The sequence below is a fragment of the Nannobrachium achirus genome (genome assembly GCF_963921795.1).
Source record: "Nannobrachium achirus genome assembly, chromosome: 13".
Taxonomy (NCBI): Eukaryota; Metazoa; Chordata; class Actinopteri; order Myctophiformes; family Myctophidae; genus Nannobrachium; species Nannobrachium achirus.
The window spans coordinates 40,601,969-40,621,933 of record NC_137833.1 but is presented as its reverse complement, the minus strand read 5'-3'; the positions used below and the strand labels follow the sequence as shown (position 1 = coordinate 40,621,933).

The window sequence follows — 19,965 nt, the reverse complement described above, 5'->3', positions numbered from 1 at the left end:
CTCTCTCTCTGTCTGTCTGTCTGTCTGTCTGTCTGTCTGTCTGTCTGTCTGTCTGTCTCTCTCCCCACAGTTCTCTTTAGGGCAGTTTAAGTGTTCAAATTAGAATCATCTTAGCACACAGAAGCTACAGTATGTGTTTTGCCTCCATCATAATGCCTCAAATTTAGGGTGTCACGATGTCAAGCCACAGAGACACATTTGAAGACTGAAAGCACATTGCACCACAACACCAGGCTATTGTTCACAACATTGAGGACAAAAAATAGGACCTACTGTAAAAAAAAAAAAGGAGGAAATGGCATGAGCATATTGCACCTGTTGCTACACAGACAAGTTCATTTTCCCTGCGGGAAGACTTTGGCTGACACAGAGACTTAACACATTAAAGTATCTCCCACACGGTACAGGAAAAGTGATACGGTACGCATAAATACAGTGCGTCAGGGACGAATGGCCCCAAGTTGCGGCTGCTGCGTTACGAGAGTCTGAAATGGGAGAATGGGTGAAATGCTCATCCCACGAGAGTTTCACTCCGAGAGTTGTGTTGAGTCCGTTGCCATGGCTAAAGGAGTTTTTTTTCCCCACCTGAACCTGAGGAGAGGAGAAGTGAGCATGTCCAGGCAGAAACCCCCCCACCCCCCCCCACCCTAGGGACTGATATGTCATCATCACCACTGGCCCAGATGCCTCTCTATCAAGTGGTGGAAGAAGTACTCAGATGGTCTTTTGCCTAAGTAAAAGTACAGTAGAAAGACTGTCCAGCAGTCAAAATTTTGCCTGAGCAAAAGTACATCCAAAGCATCCAAAGTAAAAGTACCCATGATGTAGAATGTCCCATTTGACAAGTTTGTTTTCAATATATATATTTATATATATTTTTTTTCCCTTTGGAAAATATCAGAAACTAGCCGATCACAATGTTTTGTAATAATAATCAAAATCTGCAAAGAAACTAGAACCTAAAGTTTAAAAATAATTGTAAAAAGTACAATTTGACTCCGACATGTACTGTAGACTATAAAGTATTGAAAAATTAAAGTAAAGTAAAAGTACCTCGGAATTGTACTTAAGTACAGTACTTGAGAGTAAATGTACTTACAGTAGTTGCTCTGTGTCAGAGAGGTGTGGACTGAACGCAAACAGCCGTCCACCATCATGTTCAGCAGAGCAGCTGATAGCATGTTGAATATCATTGTTGTCAGGTGGAAACCTTGTATGTCCAAGACTGTTCATTTTGTATTTATCATTTTGGCATTTCAAATTGAAAAGTAACCGTTTGGGATTTTGTCAGACCAGGGCTGAAATGTCCAATTCCCCCATGTGCCGTGTTAAACATTGTTTTATAGAGGTTACTGTATATGGAGGAATTAGGACATTTCACTGCTGGCCATTGTGAGAGCGGTTGGAGGGGAACCCACACACTGCAATGTAAACAGGAAAAAATAAAAACACACTGCCACATGTTTTACAAAAATGATTGTTTTTTTTAATCATACTTAATGCGTAATGATGCAAGAACACGGCACTATGCAATAACAAAAATGCCCACAAACATTTGACACTAAAACATTTAAGAACAAACTTTGCAATTAGATTGTTGTGTAAGTTATTGTTGCTGTTTCTCCACCCTAGAGCCTAATGGCAGGGTTCATGTATATTTTGAGGGTCTCTCCTTTTAAATGTACGGTAACTCAAATATCCTTCTGTGAATTTCTGCCTATTTAGGCAGTTTTGGTTAACCAAAACAACTCTTTAGATCTGGCAGTTCAACGCACCCTCAAAACACAATAATGGCCGCTGCCTTCTTCAAAGGAAACCACTCCTCGTTTGCTGTCTATGTTTTTGAGGAGGGGGGAAATGCCAAGGACTGAAAGAGATTTAGAGTTTCAGCAAAAGGCAGTAGAGCAGCAAAGAGTACAGTTAGTACTAACCACAAGAAGAGAAACCAAACCTCCCTCTCACTGGGAAAACTCCCATAAACAACTCCTACATATCCAGACAGAGTGGATCCAACTTTACCCTCCAAGTGGGCTAGATTCTGTTTGTCCACCTGGTTCCTTTTGGCTCTCTCTGGCCCAGAGCCTACTGGGCCTAGCCTAGATGTGTGAGTGCTTTTGCTAGTTCTGTTCACAGCCTTTGCCGTTCAATAGAGCACATCTGGAACGAGGCAAGGCAGGGGCAAGGAGGAGCCACATATGAAATGGAGCATGATTTTTACTTTTTAGGATGGTCCCAGGCACATTCATTTACTTTTTTTCAGATGAGGTGGCAAGAAAATAGAGGTGGTCCAGACATACACTTAACACTTTGTCAAACATGTTCCTAACACACTCAAAAAAAATCGCATACATCATGCATTACCATGGCCCCTAGTTTTTGTTAGTATTCTCTGGGGGACATATTGTAATTGTACATGCATATATGCACGCACGTGCACAAGCACATACTGTTTTATGTGGAAACACACACAAACTCTTCTGTGCTAAATAAAGGTGAGTGTTTCTATGCTGTCATTATAAAAGGCCACTTCATGCACAGTTTCCACTTTCCCTCTTGCACAGCTGCAACTTTGACCCAGTTACATTATTCGGTTACTGGGTTTTTCATGGGTGCATATTATTGTTGCAGCAAACCATGGGATCAGAATCAACGAAAGAATTGTCTTTCTTCTCCTGCTTCCAGCGTTGAGTGCTGTCACTGTATGTTGGCACGCACAAACATATACTTAAATTATATTCTCTTTATTCTCCTTTTTAAATTTAGACAGTGGGGGGGGGGGGGGAGACACTTAAGCCTATATGGTTGATAAATCACAGAGTTGATTGTTGACTTTTTTAAGCTTCTTATGAGTTAAGTTGCAGTCGAGTGAGTTTTCACTTAACTGTGGATGACGCAACCCCCTCGGTCACCCCGGAGATCAAAGTGACCCCTTGTCTGCTGACTTAACGTAGTAGCTCTTCAGAGGCGATGTAATTACACCCCGCATTGCAGTAATTTAACATGGGGTTGGTCTGCAGCGGGAGAGTTCACGACCCCCATGTGGTTTTATCACTGATCTCATCTCAGATTCCACCACTGAGCTCTGTCAGATTAGCTGGTGCTGCATAAAAAGACAACTTACGTTGGTTTAGTCATCAAACAGATGGCCTGAACTTAATTACTAGCCATTAAGATGGGTAGATGAATGTTCTCTGTCATGAATTGTCATTCAAAGTCATAGAACAGTGGTTCTCAAACTTTTTCGGACCAGTGAAAGTAACGTGAGCTTGTAGATCTGCTATTTTTGAATAGCCAACGTAAAAATGGATAAAGTGGGTTAAAATGATTGTGATGCTGTATTAATTGCTTTTGCTGGGGACCTCCAGGAACCAACTTGTGAATGGTGGAGGTTTATCAGACTTCCAACTGTGGAGAACAAGCCTCCGAGCTATAAATGCTTCTCTTTTTTCATCTCTTCTCCAGATGCAGATCCTCGACAAATTCCCGATTGAGGGTGGTCAGAAGGACCCCAAAAAGAGGATCATTCCATTTCTTCCTGGTGAGTGCACACAGCAATACAACACAGCATTGAATTGATCACACTATGCTGTAAATGCCATCATGTTATCACACTAGCCTGTGCCTCCAGTCCACAGCGTTCCGTTTCTGTCTGAGATTTCGCAATGAGAAAGCAACAAAACTGGCCTTGCTCATTTTTTTTATGCATAACAGATATCCGTTTGTACTCCCTGCATACTCCATAGCTCTGCCTACTACACAGCCTACTACAGTAACTTTCCTCCAACCGAGGCCAGTCAGATGTTGGTCTGGTATGAATGTAGTAGGAGGCTGGCAGAGACATGGATCCATCTAATCTGATAAAAGTCAGCATGGCCCAGAGCTGTGAAGAGCCCCTTTGTTTAGTCAAACTCTGAAGCTCCAATCTGGCTAGTTCTGAACTGACTGTAATGTCTATTGCCTGGTTTATACTTGGTTGTGGGCTGTGTTGCTCACTGAACATCACTGATCTACAAGCTCTGCTATTTTAGATGCGCGACACCAGCATGCAACTAAGTATAACCAGGCTATAAGAATTCCACATTGCATTTAAGAAGTTCATTGCGTCATGGGCCCTATTAATTAATACATGCTAGTTTAACAGCCCGCTTATGAGTATTCCCTATGCTATCACAATAACACCATAGCTGAGGAACCAATTACCAATTTATTTATTCATTCGAGACCTTTTGACTAACACGTTTTAGTATTTGTAGTCACAAGTACCGCTGTTCCTCTGAGTGCTGGAGTGATCTTTCAACGAAAATGAAATGAACACTCTTTTACTGTGATCATTACATGGCCCCAGTCAGTTTAACAATTAAACAATGATCTACTGCTGTAGAGGCTAGTAGTAATAATATCCCTTGAGATGTATCATTCTTCCCACCCACTAGTATGAGTCCGTGTTTACACTCTCAGGCTTAAATTAACTTATGTTATGTTATGTTTTATTTATTTGTCATGTACATCACAATTACACTGGACGAACAATGTAAATGAACTTGCTGGGATACCTTTTCGGGAGAGTGTTTTTTGCAGGTCTTTCAGTCCGAGTGTATCAAAAAAGCAACTGGGTTAAGGCAGCGGAAGCTTGTGATTGGCTGCACGGAGGTGACGAAAGTCTAACCCTAACCTCAGTAAAACTAATGCTGGTGAATGCTAACCTGGTGAAATGCTAACCTGCCGAAGCTGGTGAATGCTAACCTGGTGAATGTTAAACTGGTCGGACCAACGGTGCTTAAAGGAGTAGTTCACCCCCAAAATGACTTTTTTTCTATCGATTACTCAATAATATTTTTGTCGCATTCCTAAGACAAAAATGTGTTTATAGTGAATTTACCCCCATTGATTCCGGATGGGGACCCAAATGCATTCGGGGTCCCCATCCGGAATCAATGGGGGTACATTTATTGTAATATATTTTTTGTCAACAAAAAACTAAAAATAAGATTGAACTTAAGTCTCCATGGCATGAGTAATCAATAGAAAGCAGGTCATTTTGGGGGTGAACTACTCCTTTAACCCTGTTGCTTTTTTGATACACTCGGACTGAAAGACCTTCAAAAAACCCTCTCCCATAAATGTTCAGTGCTCTTTTAGATTAGAGTTTATTTGCCATTGTAACAATACAATAAAACAATAAATGCTCTGTTCATCCTTCCAGGCAAAGTCTTATTTCGGCGAAGTCACATCAGGGACGTGGCGGTCAAAAGACTGAGGCACCTGGACAACTACTGCCAGGTAAGCTTTCTCTCTGACGGTATACATTCTATCTACTCACTGCCAGCACAGTACATATTCTGTTGTTTTACAGTGATCATTCTGATGATGCAGGTCGGCCTTTCGTTGTTTTGTATGGACGACTTTTAGGTTGGGAAGAAGACAAAATGTAGCCAGTTACTGATCACTAATACGACCTGTATCTGCAATAGTAATCGATAACTACTTTAAGTAACCTTTGGATTACTTCATTTACCCAACAAGTGACATCAGATTACATTAAGTAGCCTTTGGATGACTTCATTTAAAGGACCACCTCACCTCTGGGACAACCAGATCTTATCTTATTGTTATTTGGGACACGATCAACACAATCCTGAGTTATTTTTTGTGTTCAATCTGTGTTTTTAGATATTTTAGTATTTCAGCATGCAGGTGGTCCTTTAAAAGTGTATTATTGACCGATTGACGTTTGTATTGACAAAAATACATACAACTGAACATTTGCACATAATCTGTCAAAAGGATAAAACACAAAATTAAGCCTAAGAAATTCTACTGCGGTTCTTTGAGCGCAAAATGTGTAAACTGTTGATTTGAATGTGACATTCCCAACCCTGCATCTGCTTATGTGTCAAACAAACATCATGACATCATGTCCTACACTGTGACTGTCTGTTCCGCCAGTACAGAGCCTGGACAGGAAAGCAGCAGCTCTATCTGTGCTGCTGGCCACTTCCTGTCACCCATGTCAATAGGCAGCTTATGACGGAAACGCAGGATACAGGGGGCACACGGGGCAAGAGCGTCATGCACAGAACAAGAGTGAATCAGCTGACCTGAGGGGGGGGGGGGGGGGGGGGGGTGTGTGTGTGTGTGTGTGTGTGTGTGTGTGTGTGTGTGTGGCGGGGGGAGGGGGGGGGGGGGGGTAAATACAGCTGACCTGGCCCCCTGACTTTGTTATATTCATTGGTTCAGACTTCAGATATGGGAACGTGAGAAGCAGGCGTGATGCCAAAGTGTGGATGTGTACTGTATACTTGATCTACAAGCTCAACGCGTCGTGTGACACCAGCACACAATGCGGTTCGGAGCTTATATATGGAACACTAAACAATTAACCGTAACTTCAACCTAATAGCAACTATGAATTTAGTGTAGCTTTGCGGACAGTGCTGTAATTACAACATTCCCTCATTTTGAATGCATGCTGTTACTCATTTAGAGTTGCAGCAGAGTGATATGCATCACCCTCCATATTTATTGGTCCCTTTTCTCTCATCCCACTCTCTGAACCCTCTTCCTTCTCTTCCACGCCCTTCAGTGGAGGGGAAGGTCTTTGTGGCATCCTCTCATCTATCGACCGACGGCACTATGACTCCTCAATAAACTTTGTCGAAGGTCATTTGCGTGTTGGGAAATGTGTTGAATAGACCATCTCTCTCTCTCTCTCTTCCTTCCTTCCCACCCGCAGGCGTTGATGAAGCTTCCCTCCCACCTCTCCCAGAGCGAAGAGGTTCTGAGGTTCTTTGAGACGAACGCAGAGGACCTCAACCCTCCCAAAGAGTGAGTACTTTTATTGGCAGTTTACTTTATTAGGCCATCAGCGTGTTTACATTAGGCTGTCATTGAACAGTAACATTTATTATATTCCCTCGATATTGAACACTGCCCTCTGGTGGGATTGCGAGAAACATTTCAATTTTAGTAGAGTATGTGTGTGAGTAGAGTTGTGTGCCTATATGAGAGAGAGAGAAATATGCATGGCGGCGGTGAGATGTTCAAAAAGAGCAGATATACAAGCTCATAGCGCGGCACCGAGTGCTGCGATATGAGCTTGTAGGTCTGCTATTTTAGAAAAATCATGAAAATGAGTGCAAATATTTGAATATATACAGTATGTGTGTGTGTGTCTGTGAGAGAGAGAAAAATGCATGGCGCCGGTGGGATGTTAAACAACTGTCAGCAACACTGACCCGTCCTGATCTCAGGTCAGCGCACGTCTCAGAGACTCAGAAGTGATTGATAGTCGGCCGAGGGATAATGTAGTTTTATTAATGATGATGTGTGTGTGTGTGTGTGTGTGTGTGGGGTGGGGGGGGGGGGGGGGGGGGTGACATCTGATCTCAGCCTTAAGGTGCTTAAGGTTCGATGGTATTATGAGAATGAAGGGTAAGGTTTGCGGGGTCTGGGATCAGGCAAGGATCATTTGTCTTAGTCAGCTCCTCGTCAGTGGGAGGAACTGTGGAGTGAATTGCAGAGTGGTCCTCGTGGATGGGTGTCACAGGACCTTTGATCGATGGGGTTTCCCCTTAAGGTTTCTTTTTTTTTACTTTTTGATTTATGTTCTCCAGTGGCTGCTTCGTGGCAACTTTGCAGCTGAGCACCTCTCTGAAATTATTATAGATTTTTGTTTCCACCTAGAAGTTAAGTTTACACTCCCCCCGCAGCTCCCTGTATTTATACTTTGTATTTTAGTATACCAACACATACCACTCTACCACTATACTCTACTCACCTCCACCCCGACCTTAACCCATTAAGACTGTCTTCTGAGTTTCCTGAAAAGTATTGTTGCTGTCAGGTGGAACGTCCAAAACCGTTCTTTTTTTATTATTCTTTTAAAAACGAGTTAAAGTAGTGAAAATAGCCAATCTACCCGGGGGATATTTGGTTTAGAAAACAATACTAATATACATTTTAACTTAACAAATCATCATCATACATTTACTTTGACTCAATTCCAAACAATTCATATGATATGGTAAATGTTTGCATTTGGGCTTTGCTATATTACATTAAACACTGAAAGAGCTATAGGCGTTTTTGAGTTTTTACAGGTGCGTTCAGGGAACCGGCCGGAACCAGCTTAGGTTTCAACCAGTTATAAGCACCAGTTTTAGAGCCTGCATGTGGACAATTGCCCAAGGTTCGATTCCAGGCCTAATGATGATTCTTTGCTTGTATTTTCCATTGTTTATTTCGCTGTATCCCTATCTTTCAATCTGTAGAATAGTGACAAGCCCAAATTGGTTCTATGTTCAGGGCAAGAAATGATATATGTATTTTTTGGTTACATTTCCGGAATTGGTTTAAAATTAAGTGGAAATAAAGAACCAAACCGATTCAACCCCAGTGGAAAAGGGGACAATCACTGGTGTAATTTACTGTACTAGTGCAGGGATTTCCACCTCCACCATTTACTACCATTACATTCCACAAGAGGGAGCCATTCATCTACCTGAGAGATGAGAGAGAGTGGTAACTGGATGATTGATGTTCATTGTCAGCATGGTACAAGTTTTGATCCTTAATTGTCTCATTTCTGTAGTTTTTCATGGCAATGATCATCTCAAATTGCCCACTCTCGTTAAACTGTTGTTACTGTTTTCATGGATAATTTTTCACCTGTCAGCCTGAATGCAAAAATTATATTTGAATAAAATCTTAACAAGCCATCAACTTAGAACATAATTATGGCTCATGATTTCCATACAAATGGGGCACAGCTATTGATAGTTTTTGAGTGCAATTAAACTTAAATCTACAAGCTTGTATAGTGAGCTTGTAGATCGGCTATTTTCAGCACACAGCCAAGTACATAAATCAGGCATTTACAACACCATCTAGAGGCCTACCAAAAATACTTTATGACTTTATTCGACTAAATCAACCGCAGATTTAGTTAACTAAAACCAAAACATTTCAGATTACTAAAGTGTCACTAAAACTGAACTAAACGGAATTGTATTCAAGAGACTATGACTAAAGCTAAACACTGTTGGTGAGATTTACCCTTATACCCTCCCCTAGCTGGTGTTTTAAGATTTGTGGTTGAGCTATCCCCGCAACTCCGTGCCAACTTGATAAATGGCAGTCAGTAATCCAGGCTTATTCTGACTGTAGGCAGCTCCCACACTGGACTGGAGAGAAGAACGGTGCTGTAATTCTATCATCCTGTTTCACTGTGGAGAGGAGAACTGTACTTCTATGATCCTGTTTCAGATGCCTTTAGATTTGTGGTTGAATGTTTCCCGCTCAATGAGCCTATATATGGACCACCACAAAGGTCATCATGACAGACAGTGGTGGCCCTGAATTTAAAGGTGATACACCATGCATTTAAAAAGTATTTATGTCATATTGTTTATGTCCCAAAAACGTTTTTCAAAAGGTTTGAGGCTAAATTACCACTCCTGAATAGAGAGACTCTCATTTTTGAATGGCTCTCAGAGCATTTTCAGCTGCAGTACCACCTTAGGCCAAAGGCAAAATCTGCCTGTTTTGAGAACCCGTGGGATGCTTTTAACCTCCACCTTCCCAAAACCAGAGAAAGACACAACGGTCTGAAATGGGACTTTGTGAGGATAGAAGGTGCTAGTGGGACCCCAAAAAAAGTTTTTAAAATAGGAAAAGTGGAATTTCATGGTGTATCACCTTTAAATGTAAAAACATTAATACTTTTAATTCAGGGGTCTTCAACAGGGGGTCCGGGACCTCAGAGTAACTCAGTAACTCAGTAACTCTGAGGTCCCGGACCTCAGAGTAACTGAGTTACTGAGTTACTCAGAGTTACTACTGGGGGTCCTTCAAATCTTTGTGTGATAGAAACTTGTTTCTCTTTTTTTATACTTGAACCCTAGCGTCCATATTCTTTAGCTCAAAATAGCAGATCTACAAGCTCACAACGCCTCATACTGCGAGGCGTTGTGAGCTTGTAGATCGGCTATTTTTGGCAAAGAGGTTTGGTGTAGAGTAGTGATGGTTCAAGTGGTTAAATATCTGAAAACACAAATTGACATGAATCCAAAATACACTGATGAGTGTGCTGTCAAACAATGAAACTATATGGAATCTATGAAAAGGTTATGGGGGTCCCTGCTTCATCCCTCTCTCAGCTAAGGGGTCCTTGGCCTGAAAACGTTGAAGACCCCTGCTTTAATTCATTAATTATGATTAAGAGGATGATGATGACTTTATTATTTAGTTTTCAAAACAGTTAGTTAGGATGTCCATGGGGACACATATCAGCTCTCATGTTGTCCTTTGATGCTCTCAACTGGACCTCATCAGTAGCTCAGCCATGCTCAGCCATGCACACGTGCGCACATGCATGCACGCACACGCACACAACACACACACACAGTCACACGCACAATTCATCGATCATGTAGAAAATTACAGGAGTGACATTACAGTTGCAGTAAACAGTCTTTTATGGTCCAGAGCTAGTCTGATCTTACAACAGTGTTTCGCCACACAGGGTGGTATTAGTGGTTTGATATGTGGTAAAACTAACATTCTTTCTCCATGGCATCATTGTGCAATCAAGATCCAGTTTTGTTGGGAGCTGTGTGACCGTGTCTATGAATCTAGTACACTACACTTCTGCCTGTATATATAGTGTGCATTCTTAGCTTGTGGGTATTTACTGTATGCTATATAAATGTCTCTACTTACAGTATGTGTGGATGTCTGAATATTGCTATTTACAATTCACTTTTCTTTCTCAATGCCATTAATGTGTGCGCGTACACAGTACACAGTGCACAGTGCGCACACACGCACGCACGCATGCACACACACGCACGCACGCACACTCTGCAGCATTTGTGTGCAGCCCAGCTCCCTATTGATCATAATGATTTCCTGTCCAATGTCATGGACCCGCTGACCCCTGAGTCAGAGGTCATGCTTGCAGAGGTTAATCTTAGGTCGTCCTGGAGCGGGAGCGTCTGTATTATGTATGCCCAGAGTGGAGCAGACACTTTGGTCCTCTGGCTTTGACCCAAGATGGCGGAGAAGCGTGAACAAAAGACTAATATCTTACACATTCCATGTCTAATAGGCCCACCTACAAAGAGTGAGCTGCAGCTATTCGCAAACAGATGGTTATTCTCAACTCAAACCCAGGATCAACCCAGGGTTGGATTTTAATGACGTGTTCAGTCTCTGCAATGTGTGTGTATGTGTGTGTACGTGTGTGTGTGTGTGTGTGTGTGTGTGTGTGTGTGTGTGTGTGTGTGTGTGTGTGTGTGTGTGTGTGTGTGTGTGTGTGTGTGTGTGTGTGTGTGTGTGTGTGTGTGTGCGCTCGCACACATACATGCACATATGTGCACGTACATACAAATGTCTATGATCTTAACCACTTAAGCCCTAGATTCGTTACAACTTCGTTGTGACGTATGAAGTTCGTTGAATAGTGTAAATAGCAGATCTTTGCTCACAACGCCAACAAGATGTGATCCAACAAGTTATTATATAAAAAAATACTATATGTATATTTTTTAATGAAACTCTTCTCTTATAATGGCATGGCCAAAATAGGGACGCCAGTTTGAAAGTGGCAAACTGAGCTGAACCGTCTCCGCCCGACTTTGTTCTGTGACTGCCCGCCGTTAACCAAAGGTTAAACTTCAGCTCTGCAAACACAGTCACAAAGTCTTAAACATTTTAATAGTGTTTGGACATATTTATGCCCCCCTCCTCCTCCCCCCTCACACCCCTTACCTTCCCCACATCTATTGTTTTTTTTACTGGTGTTGGGAGGGAAGCGCACAGAGCCAGGGCTGTGTGCTCAGTCTCCTCCTGGGAGGAATATTCTTCCCGCTCTGTGCTATGGGTCACTTGTGTAGCAGGGCCAGTCCCATACAGTATCTCCTCTCTCTCTAATCCCCATCCTCTCTCTCCCCTCCTCTGTGTACTTGGCAAAGACATTCAGAGCATGCATCATGTGTCATGAATGTTTTGGAAAAAATAACGAAGGTGCTTTGTGTATTGTGTTCCCTTTGTCGTCCCATTACTTATAGGGATATTCAGCTTGCAGGCCAGAAATGTCATACAAAAACACTTGCACACTGTGTGCTCACATGCGAAAAAGTGCTTTATTGCACCAAATAAATGTCGTGACGTTTCGAGCAACACTGCTCTTCTTCAGACTGAAGTTTTTCTAGTATCTACTCGTTCGCTCAGCACCTGCCCAACTCGGGTTGGATGTGCATGTCATCTCCCCTTTTTTCAGAAATGTCATACACACATTAAAGGAATTACAGTATACCCCCAAAATGCCTCCCCCCCCTCCTATCTGTTACGATCGGTTCATACTCCACTTTTAGAGCCTAATTTATTTCGGTTCGGCTCTGTCTAAACTATGATATGGCGTCATTCGGAGCCAAATTAATGACGTTACCCGCTCCCCGCTCCTCTGAATGACGCCATATCATAGTTTAGACAGAGCCGAACCGAAATAAATTAGGCTCTAAAAGTGGAGTATGAATCGACCCTTGGAGCCTTGCATTCATGGATAGTGTTTGTTTGTGTTACATTCCTTTACAGTGAATGAAGAGTCCTAAACTATAGCACAAATCTGTTGATAAACCCCAGCACAAGTATTCTCACAGTATTATCCAAGTCTTTCCATTCTCTTCATGTTGAGATTCTTCATTCACTGTGAAAGAATGAGTCAACAACATGAATTCAAGTCTTCACAGGGTGAGTAATTGATGGGTGGGTTGTGTGTGTGTGTGTGTGTGTGTGTGTGTGTGTGTGTGTGTGTGTGTGGGGGGGGGGGGGGAGGAGTTGAAGTATTCCTATAAGTGCACATATCTCACCCTTCTCAAGTGTGCTACATTATTTAACGAATGACCACCATTAGTTGCTTCTCTCCATACCACAACCTCCCTGATAACTTGAACTGAACGAGGATCTTTAAACCGAAGCATGTGAACTGTTCATAAGGGGAGTTCATAATTTTCGCTTTGCAACTTATTACATAATATGTACTGAACCGTATTATTTGATGTGTCTGCCTCAACATGGCACGTTAACAGCTATTGTTATCACGCTGACTCTGCATCATTTAGCTCAGAGTGTAAATTCCTCCGTATTTTAACAAAATTGCAACACAGTTTGTGTTGGCTGAGAGCGGGCGTTACATACATGATTTCACCTACCACTCATCATATAGAAAGTTGTGAAATTCCTAAAGCCGGGAGTTTGGATTACGCAGCGCGGATACTACATGAGCATCCAATGTAAACTTTTCTTTTACTGTATAAAGTCTCACGTCAGTAATTGCATACAAATGTCTGCACAGCTGAGCGCGTAGAGTTATATTTCAATATGAGGTAATATAGTTAATTAGTCAATGTTTTTTACGAAGCACACAGGCTATTTACATGCCTCGTGAGGAATGTTTCATGGCAGCTTGGTCATGGATCTGGAAATTGGAAAGCTCTGTTCAAAAAATTACTTTCACTTAAGAAAAATAGACGCGTTGTTGTTGCCAAACCTGCTTTAATTCACCAAGAGATTTATTCCCTACAACAATTAATGGCACCCATAGGGTCTATTGTTTAAAGAAAATCCAGATCTACAGTAAATGGTTTCCCTATCTATTGAACAGGGAAATACAGTATACTGTACTTCCGATGGACTTCTAATGGAAAAGTCCTTAACCCGTTAACGCATCTTTATTACGTTAGATTTTCACCACTTTAACCATTATTTTATGCTTTAACTATAAAAAAATAGCGAGCTTGTAGATCTGCTATTTTTGAAAAGTTGTGTACATTTGTGAAAATCTTTATATATTTTAAAGCAAACTTTTATAAATCTTTGTTTCTGGGGGGGGGGGGGGGGGGGGTCTCTGGAACAAAATATTTTGAGATTGGGGGTCGGCGGTCACATATATATATTTCAAGAGGTTCTTGACATAAAAGGTTTGAGCACCACTGATCATAGAAACGTTCTTTTTTCAGAAAACCGACATTTTTAGGTATTTTCCAGGCCAAAATTGGGTTAGACCACAGTGAGACCTGTCACAAATACCTTGAATCCCACTTTTTCTCAGAAGTTTTACTGTACTCCAGTGAAACACAGTGAAAGGTGACCCACAGGCCACGACCTGGGAAATGTTTGACAGGGTTTATCCAAACATGTTTGCACATATCCATAGCTGGCCCACATGGCTCTAGTGCCGCTGCAGCCTCGCTAGCGAGCCAGGTGTCTGTTCCCATCTGCCTTGACCTTCGCTCTCTCAGCATGGACTGCATTGGCTCTGCACTTCGTTTTTAACTACATAAAGACCTGCAGACTGCCAGGATTTTGGGGTGGGAAAAAGAACCTGTGTTCCAACTTCCAACTGAAGTAGTATTCACCAGTAGGACGCCTCAGGGCGACAAGCGACCTTGCCCTTTAGATGTCTTGGCCATCTGGCCAAAGGGATTTGGTTCCCCTGGCATCACAGGGATCTCCATATATGGGCATAAAAGTGATTTGGTTCCCCAGGCATCACAGGGATCTTCATATCTCCATAAATGAGCATAAACAGGATTTGGTTCCCCTGGCATCACAGGGATCTCCATAATTGGCAATAAAAGGGATTTGGTTCCCATGACATCACAGTGATGTCTTAGCGTGATGTCAGAGCATGAGAGTCAATCAACAAAAAAGACAAGTGTTACCCAGACAGACAGACAGGCAGACTGTCCCTTTTATGCCCATACATGGAGATCCCTGTGATGCCAGGGGAACAAATCCCTTTTATGCCCATATATGGAGATATGGAGATCACTGGGATGACAGGGGAACCAAATCCCTTTTATGCCCATATATGGAGATTCCTGATGTCCACATCACTGTGACATCACTGTGACTCTGTGCCACACTGGCCAGATGGCCAAAAGTGTCAGGCGTTACCCGTTTGGACACACACAAGCTGTTCCGGTTCTGACAGTAAACTGCGACCTATGCTCTTTTTCATAGTTTTTCCCACTAGTAATTAGTTCCGGGAGACGAAACGTGACGCATGACATCATTATAGAGCATTAAACAATTCATCCACCAGGGTCATGACAACTCATTCTTATGACTTCCTATCTAATATAATATGTATATTTTTTTAAGAGAGAAAAAAAAAGCGAATATTCGACTTTGTTGAACAACGTTGAATAGTGACTATGATATTTGAATATTCGTATATTCTGTGAATGCCCTAACACACACATGCACACAGTTGGATGCCAATATGCATTTAGGCGTCCCAGAGGCACTACTTGCGCATGCGTGCTCAGGTTCTCCCTCCCTCTGAGCCCTCTGGGTTGGGGCAGCTCAGAGAACAGAGCGTGGTCATTGTTGCCACAGAATGGTACAGTATGCATTTCTATACTGGCCCATGCATTCATCAAGGCGTGCTTCACTACCAGCTCTGGAACAGAGGGGCACTTTGATATTGAAACCCCAATGGGACACGCAACTGAATGGGACACAACTGCGGACACGACACCAACATGAATGCAATTCTGTTTAGCAACGGCGGCGGGCCGAGACGCCGCCATGACATTTCCGCCACTTGTACAGTATCGACTCATGCATTTTTGTTTACATACAAACAGACACGGCAGTATTTGGACTAGAACAGGGGTCTCCAACAGGGGGTCTGGGACCCCTAGGGTGTCCTCAGAGTTAGTACAGGGGGTCCTTCAAACCTTTGTGTGATAGAAATTTTTTTTCCTCCTTTTTTATATTAACCACTTGAACCCTAACGTCCATATTCGTAGAACTTAAGACAAAAATAGCAGATCTACAAGCTCACAGATCTACAAGCAGATCTACAAGCTCACAACGCCTCGCAGCGCGCAAGGCGTTGTGAGCTTGTAGATCGGCTATTTTCGGCAAAGAGGTTTGGTGTAGAGGGGAAAAAAGAGCACACTAATTGACATGAATCTAAAATACACTGATGATCGTGCTGTCAAAGGTTGAAACTAATATGGAATCTGGGGGTCCCTGCTTCATCTCTCTCTTACCTAAAGGGTTCTTGGCCTGAAAACGTTGAAGACCCCTGGACTAGAAGCCGTGATCGCTCACTCAGTGTCACTCACTCGCTCCTCTCTCTCCCTCTCTGACACAGTCACTGTTGCTCTTCACTCCCCTATTTGTGTCCTATAACATCACACCCCCTCTCCCAGAGTGGGTCAAATTCTACAGGCATTCTTAATGAGGGTTTGGCCGGTGTCTAGGCGCTGATAGCGGCTCTATGGTGACAGGTCTGGGTATATGGACTCTGCTGCTTGCTGTTATGGTCCTTCTAAAGGGCTGTGACTCTCCTGAGTAACAGTACACACACACACATACTGTCCACTGACCATGCCTCTGTGGTGTTGCTTCCTTTTCAGAGACTGTGGAGGATCCTGCAAGCGCAAGTCAGGTAAGAGAACATCTACCTCCATCAATCAACTCAGCTACATCTCTGTTTACATTAAGCGTTGTTTATTCTTGGTGCTGCGACGGTGTCCCATACTGTATGTCAAAATGAGCAGATCTACAAGGTCAGAGCACGTCACGATGCGCCACGCTGTGAGCTTATATGTCTGATATTTTCAGCGTGACAGCGTGAAATGACAGAGTATAAATTAGGCATTTACGGACAGTAGATGAATTCATTACTTACTGTATTGCAATAATGAATCATGAGGGTATAGTGTTGATTCATAACAAAAAAAAGGCCAGTATTAAAAGGTCAGAATTGCTGGTGTATTGAATATGACCGTGGTCCCTTGGCCATTGTACAGATAAGACTACAATTGAGCACTTGACAGCAGTTGGTGCGCCCTTTTTTCGACACTGCACAAAGCAGAGAAAAGTAAAGTGCAAGGGGATGCAGGTCATGATAAGATATCAGTACTGTGCTTACAATACACACCCTGAGAGAACCCGCTGTTATTGTGATGAAAGGGTTAAGCAAACAGCAACGGTTGGGAGCAGCCACCTGTTACTGCAGCTATGATCTGTATCCACTGGGCTAGGGGTTGGGTGGTTTGTACGCGCGTGTCTGATTCTGTACAGTGTGTGTGTGTGTGTGTGTGTGTGTGTGTGTGTGTGTGTGTGTGTGTGTGTTAGGTCCTGTCAAATTGCATTGCATACCTTTTACATTTTATTAACTTGCTTCTGATTTTTATTATTTCATTGTGATTTATTTGTTTTCCATTTTAGTCTTGGCTTTGATGGATATGTGGCCTGGGTAGCTCAGTCAGTAGAACCCAGTCAGGAGAACAGAACTGAGCTACGCGCTACGGCGCTAGAGTGTCTGCCTTTGAATGGCACGGTTCTGTCGTGGGCACTGCCAACTCAGCGTATGTGTGTAGCACGGCTTGGGTAACTAAGACAGGTGGTACGTACTGGGAGCTGATGGTAGGTGCGGCGCTCCACCTCAGCAATCTATCTCCCAGAGAGGTCCAGCTTATTGGAAATGAGCTAGACTGTGTGTGTGTGCGTGTGTGCGTGTGTGTGTGTGTGTGTGTGTGTGTGTGTGTGTGTGTGTGTGTGTGTGTGTGTGTGTGTGTGTGTGTGTGTGTGTGTGCGCGTGCATGCGTGCGTGCGTGCGTGCGTGCGTGCGTGCGTGCGTGCGTGCGCGCGCATAACTATGTGAGTGTGTGTATGCATGCATGCTTGTGCACGTTTACACTCGCAGACAAGCGCAGACAACCGCGGCAAGCCCACATACAGTACAGTACATTACTTGGCAACAGTGATTAAATAAAGCTCATTTACAGTATGCTTGATTGTACAGCTGCGCTCGCTGAAAATAACAGATATTTGGCGAGTGACATTGTTGTATGACGTACAGAATGAATTAGGCTCGTTACCAATCTGCTGCTCTCCAGTGTGATGCAGCTAATAGTAATCTTACTAATGTGTCCTCTACTGGGGTCATTTCCTTTTGTTCCAGGAGACACTTCTCTGCTGAAAAGCTGTAACGGAGCTGTCTCCAAATGAAATAAGACTCCTACTTAATTTCATTATATGCTCCATGGTATTGGGGCTTTACGTAAGAGTGAATTCCAGCCACATAGTGAAATGGAAAGATTGTCCTACTTCAGCCGTGTGTGTGTGTGTGTGTGTGTGTGTGTGTGTGTGTGTGTGTGTGTGTGTGTGTGCGCGCGTGCGTGCGTGCGTGCGTGCGTGTAGTAGCCCTACATTCAGTCTGTGCTAGATATTAGATTGGCTCCCACTTAGAGACAGATTGGCTGCCTGGAAATTCACTCATGCAGTGTGTTTCATTCACATGCATGGTTTTAAATGACACTCAGCTGGTCTATTCTGCATAGATGACAAATGACCAATGTTAATTATCCGCAGGTTTCTGCGTGGCTCAAGTTATTCAGTGGAAAAGGGAATTCCATCCCTTTTGCCTGGTGATAGTGTTTTCAACTGTCCTATACTAAACCCAGAGTTATACACGTTTGCACGTCGCGTCGCACACCAAACATAGCCGCTCTACAAGCTCACAATGTGTCACAGTGTGACACATTATGAGCTTATCAATATCTGGCTATTTTGGTGCGCAACACTGGCCAAGTAACTAAGTACAAATCAGGCTTATAGGCACACAACGTACTGCACCTTCACCAGGGCCCCTGTGCCGGACATGGGGGTTAAACTGCAGCTGAAATATTGCTCGTTTCTCTATTAGAGCCCGGACACGGCGGAGAAATTGCACCGTGAGTCTGTGGTGAATTTGTGCTGTAGCTGCAGCTTATGGTGGCCATAATTACACGGTGCCGGTCTCGACTAAGAGTTTACTAAGCCCCGGCCCTAACTGGAGAATGTTGCCCCACGGCCGCAAAACTGCATGTGGTCAGAGCAAACGGGCTAGGAACTCTGTTTACCTGGCATGAAGAGGCAGAGGAAATCACAGACATGCGAGAGTGGCCTGGGTTAACGCAGCCCATCAAAGATGGCCAGCCTCTGTCATAATCATCACCATCAGGGGTGTCGCACCAAATTCTGGGCCCTGGGTACTTTAAGTATAGCAGATATACAAGCTTGCAGCGCGGCACTCGAGTAGATCTGCTATTTTTTGAAAAATCTTGAAAATTTGTCTTTGAATATTTCAAATCCTTCTAAGGTTTTTTGAAAAACCTGTTTCTATGTCAGTGGGGCTCAAACATTTTCATGTGAAGGACCCCCAACATGATATGTATTTGGCCACGCTTGCTGTGAGCTTGTATATCTGCTATTTTTCAATAGCTAAAGTATAAAATTATTCCAGGCCCCTCCACCTTGGGCCCTGGTAACTCAGTCCCACTCCCCCCCCCCCCCCTTGTGACGCCCCTGATCACCATCACCATCTATCTCCCATTCTGCCTTCATCTGGTCGATCTCTTTTTTTCCCCTCCTCGTGTGGGATTGATAGATGACAGAGACAACTCAGAGGCCCCCACCCACTTTTCTGAGAGTGGATCGCAGTGTTTGTTTAGGGGATCTCATCCTTCATGTGGTTTCAGTAAAGACTCTGGCCTGTGTCTCCGTTATTGTTCTCCAACTGTGACCTCCACTGCAATCAAATCAGAAGCCCTATGGGGCTCTTCTTGGCTGGAAGGGGTCCACGCCGTTGAGTCAACACCATATCTGAGCCCTCTATCTTCTGGAGGTTCAGGAAAGGACATGGCGTTACAGTACCGTCTGACTGAGATGTGATGGAATGTTTATGTTGCCGAAGCTGCAGTATTTTATCACCACCCTGTTTAACTGTTTTACGGGAAATACCAGTTATAATAGGATGGGATTATTATCCTAAGTAATTGACATAGTCAGCACTATATCATCATCAAATGCCTTGAAGACATAATTATGTCATTTTAACAGTATACGTATACCAGTAAGACTCCCTAATTGGGAGATAAGCGACCGCCAGGTCGCATGATG

At 43.2% G+C, this 19,965-nt stretch overlaps 1 protein-coding gene across 3 annotated transcripts in view; it reads left to right on the top strand.

Moving 5' to 3' along the window:
• The window catches only part of LOC308297548 (SH3 and PX domain-containing protein 2A-like), a 63,055-nt gene that overhangs the window by 9,567 nt on the left and 33,523 nt on the right, over nt 1-19,965 (top strand). For 2 of the 3 annotated variants that reach the window (XM_080741002.1, XM_080741001.1), the window contains exons 3-6: nt 3,463-3,538; nt 5,204-5,280; nt 6,734-6,825; nt 16,434-16,465. In XM_080741002.1, coding sequence (XP_080597128.1) covers nt 3,463-3,538; nt 5,204-5,280; nt 6,734-6,825; nt 16,434-16,465 — 277 coding nt within the window. Of the gene's footprint in view, nt 1-3,462; nt 3,539-5,203; nt 5,281-6,733; nt 6,826-16,207; nt 16,305-16,433; nt 16,466-19,965 lie in introns of those variants that run through there. The other variant, XM_080741003.1, reaches the window with a different exon arrangement.